This window comes from Penaeus vannamei, chromosome 8 (genome assembly GCF_042767895.1).
Source record: "Penaeus vannamei isolate JL-2024 chromosome 8, ASM4276789v1, whole genome shotgun sequence".
NCBI lineage: Eukaryota > Metazoa > Arthropoda > Malacostraca > Decapoda > Penaeidae > Penaeus > Penaeus vannamei.
In genome coordinates, this window is record NC_091556.1 from 39,339,733 (window position 1) to 39,344,732 (window position 5,000).

The 5,000-nt window shown below is 40.6% G+C and overlaps 1 protein-coding gene across 1 annotated transcript in view; it reads right to left on the reverse strand.

Annotated features, from left to right (window-relative positions):
• Positions 1-5,000, reverse strand: part of LOC113820610 (zwei Ig domain protein zig-8) — a 35,461-nt gene that overhangs the window by 9,709 nt on the left and 20,752 nt on the right. Inside the window, exons 3-6 of the mRNA XM_027372952.2 lie at positions 4,308-4,785; positions 2,440-2,527; positions 1,469-1,570; positions 743-851 (exon numbers count right to left, since the gene is read on the reverse strand). Of these exons, the coding sequence (XP_027228753.1) occupies positions 743-851; positions 1,469-1,570; positions 2,440-2,527; positions 4,308-4,785 (777 nt within the window). The remainder of the gene's footprint in view (positions 1-742; positions 852-1,468; positions 1,571-2,439; positions 2,528-4,307; positions 4,786-5,000) is intronic.

Genomic DNA, 5,000 nt, shown 5'->3' on the forward strand with positions numbered 1-5,000 from the left:
GGTATGAGTATGGCTGTGTGTGTATTGGGGGGGGGGGCGCTATAAGTATGGTTGTGTCTGCGTGTGTGTGTGTATGTGGAGGGCTATAAGTATGGTTGTTTGTGTGTGTGTGGGAGGGTGGAACGCTATAAGTATGGTTGTGTGTTCGTGTGTGTGTGTGTGTGTGGGGGGGTGCTATTAGTATGGTTGCCTATGTGTGTGGGAGTGGGGCTGTAGGTATGTGTGTGTGTCTGTGGGGGGGGAGGGGGCTATAAGTATGGTTGTATGAGTGTGTGTGTGTGTGGGGGGGGCTATTAGTATGGTTGTATGTGTGTGGGAGGGGCTGTAAGTATGGTTGTGTATGTGTGTGTAGGTGTATGTGTGTGTATGAGGTGGGGGGGGGGGTGCTATAAGGATGGTTGTGTGTGTGTGTATGCATTTATGTATATGTGTATGTACGATTGACTTTGTGGGTAGGTGGATGGATCGGTGGGTGGATGGATGAATAGACTAAGGTATTTATACATCCATGTATATATATATATATATATATATATATATATATATATATATATATATATATATATATATATATACGTATGCATGTATCTATACGTGTGCACATGCGTGCGATGTTGGTATCTGTTTATGCAATTATATACGTACATACAAATTTATTGATATCCATACACCCACTTACATACTTATACCTCATATCACATACCCACTTACATAATTCCACCCTCACACGGCCACTACTTACGTGTGATAGTGAGGTTGGCGATGAACACCATAGGCGGGTGAGTTGACAGCTGACACATATACTCCCCTGCATCACGTTCCTGGGCATAGCGAAGGTGAAGTGTCCATTCCTATGAAGAGGAAAGAAAAGAAAGAAAAGAAAAAAAGCAAAGTTAAAAAGGGATTAAAATGGAGTGTAAATATCAGAGAAAAATAATGGTGTAAGTATTACAGAAAAAAATCTTTGTGTGTTTTGGTAAAAAGGATTGATTGATCTGATGTATCGGGGAATGTTGTTCAGTGATATTTGATAGGTGAAGGTCTAGTATATTTTTGCTGTTGTTTTGTTTTCGTTGTTGTTAAAGCTGATGTAAATTATTTTCTTTTCGCTCGCTTCTCTTCCTAGAAATACACATTTTTGTCAATAACTATTTTTCAAAAGATAAAGATACTCATTGCCTCACGTATGCCAATACAAATACACATTCTTGATCATGAACACTAATACATTTTTTTCTAGATATGATAAAAAAAAATCAGTCGTCATAAAATCTAGATATGATACAAAAAAAAATCTATCTATCTATCTATCTATATCTATCTATCTATCTATCTATCTAAATATATATATATATATATATATATATATATATATATATATATATATATATTCTGTCACTGTCATAAAAAAGTCAAACCAAACAACACAACACCACAACAGAGAGTAACATGATAGCACCGAACTCACATTCAGGTGTCGGTTGTACGTGACAGAGAATCGATCGTCCTTGCTGTACGTTTGCCGACCGACGGTGATGAGGTGGTGATCTCTCAGTCGGGTCCATGACACCTGTCACACGTGTCACGCAATTAGCATTATGAATGTGACACGCTCCGTTAAAGCCCTGATCATGTATCAATCACGTTCCGTCAACATGCAGCTGTTCAAGTTCAAGCTTTCGTGTTTCAGATTAAAAAAGGAAAATGATCATTGTCTGCTAATAGGAAGGCATATGTGGGTATTCATATGCATAGAGACAAATACACACACATATATAAAAACATTCACTTCACCAACACACGCATACACACACACATACATATACAAACACCCACTTTATCAACACACAGACACACAAACAAACAACACTTATACACCCACTCACAGCCACATATACACATAGACACAGACACATACATACAAATATGCATATATGTATACATAAATACACATTACATGTATACTACAAATAAACACCTACGGACTCAGAAAAACACACACAAACTCTCTCTCTCTCTTTTTCTCTCCCTCTCTCACTCTATTTCTATCTCTATCTCTTACTTTCCTACACACACAAACTATCTCCCTCTCTATCTCTCTCTCTCACTCTCTCCTTCCCTCCCTCCCTCTCTCTCTCTCTTTTTCTCTCTATTCCTCTCTCTCTCTCTTTCCCTTCTCCCTCTGTCTTCTCTCTCCCTCTCTCTCTCTCTCTTTCTCTCTCTCTCTCTCTCTCTCTCTCTCTACCTCTCTCTCTGTCCCTCCTCTCTCTCTCTCTCCCTCTCTTTCTACAGTCCCTCTCTCTGTCTCTCTATCTCCCTCTCTCTCCCTTTATCTCTCTTTCTCTCACTCTCTCTTTCTACACTCTCTCTCACTCCCTCCCTCCCTCTCTCTCTTTCTACACTCCCCCTCCCCTCCCCCCTTCACACACACGCCCTCACCGTCTCATGGTCTGCACGATTCAAGATGACGCAGGGGATATTGGCTGTTGTCCCGGCCTGTGCTTCCACGGCGCTACCGTTTTCTCCCCTGCAACACGTAATAGATTGGATAAACAAGATGCTCCTTTTCTCTTGTTGATGGAGGGATGGGTAGATTTGTGTATTAGTTATTTTGATTCTATTTCTGTTGGTGTTTGGATGGGGTGGAGTTATGTTGGGATTTTTTTTTTTTACTTAGCTGTGAATTCATTCGTTTGTGTGTTTCTAATCTATTAGTCTTGGTGTATTTGTTTATTTAGTTATGTCTGTTTATTCATCCATCTACCTTGCTTGTAGTTTTTTTTCTATCTTATCTATCTATCAATCTGTTCATCATCTATTGATGTTTCTACCTATTCTAACATTATCTGTGGTTCCATCCGTCCTTCTGCCAAGAAAAGCAAAGTGAAAAAGGAAAGAAAAGAAAAGAGAAAGAGAAATAAGAAATGACGAGAGAAGACTCACTTGAAGTAAGCCAAGAAAAGAAAAGAGAATAAGGAAAGAAAAGAAAAGAGAAAGAGAAATGAGAAGAAAAGACGAAAGAAAACTCACTTGAAGAATGCAAAGAAAAGTAAAGGGAAAAAGGAAAGAAAAAAAGAGAGAAAAAAATGACGAGAGAAGATTCACTTAACTTAACTCACTTAACAAAGAAAGAAAGGGGAAAAAGAAAAGAAAAGAAGAGTGAAAAAGAAACAAAAGAAAAGAGAAGGAGAAATGAGAAATGACGAAAGAAAGGAAAAGGAAAAAGGAAAGAAAGAGAAGAGAAACGAGGAGGAAAGACGAAGAAAACTCACTTGGAATAAAACAAGAAAAGGAAAGGGAAAGAGGAAAGAAAAGAAAGAGAGAAGAGAAATGAGAAATGACGAGAGAAAGAAAAGAGAAGAGAAACGAGGAGGAAAGACGAAAGAAAACTCACTTGGAATAAAACAAGAAAAGGAAAGGGAAAGAGGAAAGAAAAGAAAAGAGAAAGAGAAATGAGAAATGACGAGAGAAAGGAAAAGGGAAAAAGGAAAGAAAAGAGAAGAGAAACGAGGAGGAAAGACGAAAGAAAACTCACTTGGAATAAAACAAGAAAAGGAAAGGGAAAGAGGAAAGAAAGAAAAGAGAAAGAGAAATGAGAAATGACGAGAGAAAGGAAAAGGGAAAAAGGAAAGAAAAGAAAAGAGAAACGAGGAGGAAAGACGAAAGAAAACTCACTTGAAGTAAGACAAGAAAAGAAAAGGGAAAGAGGAAAGAAAAGAGAAAGGAAAATGGAGAAAAGAAAGAAAAGAAAAGAGAAACGAGGAGGAAAGACGAAAGAAAACTCACTTGAAGAATGCTAAGAAAAGAAAGGGGAAGAAGGAAAGAAAAGAAAAGAAAAGTGAAAAAGGAAAGAAAAGAGAAAGAGAAACGAGGAGGAGAGACGAAAGAAAACTCACTTGAAGTAAGCCAAGGAAAGAAAAGGGAAAAAGAAAAGAAAAGAGAAAAAGGAAAGAAAAGAAGAGAGAAACGAGGAGGAAAGACGATAGAAAACTCATTTGAAATAAGCCAAGGAAAGAAAAGGGAAAAAGAAAAGAAAAGAAGAGTGAAAAGGGAAAGAAAAGCAAAGAGAAACGAGGAGGAAAGAAGAAAGAAAACTCACTTGAAGTAAGCCAAGGAAAGAAAAGGGAAAAAGAAAAGAAGAGTGAAAAAGGAAACAAAAGCAAAGAGAAACGGGGAGGAAAGACGAAAGAAAACTCACTTGAAGAATGCTAAGAAAAGAAAGGGGAAGAAGGAAAGAAAAGAAAAGAAGAGTGAAAAAGGAAACAAAAGCAAAGAGAAACGGGGAGGAAAGACGAAAGAAAACTCACTTGAAGTAAGCGTCGGTTTCCCGAATGGTCGGCTCCTCCTCCCAGAGTCCCACGAGCAGGGAAGGATTCTTGAGTCCTTCCGGGTTTTCAGGGATGGCCGGGTCCCTGGTCGTGGTGTCCGGGTCCAGCAGGTCCAGTCTCGGGGCGGCCGTCCAGGTCCTCTGCTCGTAGTGGGCGGGGAACACCTCCTCCCCAGACCCGCGGGCGTTGAGGAAGTAGGAGCCCCTCGCCCTGAAGTCTTCGTGCGAGGAGAAGGTCGAGGCGTTGGCTCTGGACCCCGAGGGCGACAGGGCGGCCAAGTACTTCCTGGCGTCGTGGTTCTTGGCCATTTTGCGGAACTGGTGCGAAGCCGGGAACCTGAAGGAGGCGTGGGTGGCGGCGAGGCGGTGGGTCTCCTGGAATCCATTGTTGAAGACTGCAGGCGTGGGCACCATCCTGCGGAAGTTCTCGTTCTGGGATCTCGACCGCGAGGCGTCACCTGCGAGCAAGAAAGACGCCTTTTCAGACTTTCTCTCCGTGACTCTTTTGTTTTAGATGCAAGCGCTGGAAATGTCGCAGACCGACATGGAAAGTGTGTTACTTCTTCTTTTAGCTGCGGTGACACGAGAAAATATATTGTTGCATTTTGGCGAATTTAATCGGTTTTCGAGGCCGTAAGCTGCGAAATTATCAGAATTTATGAACGGACACAAA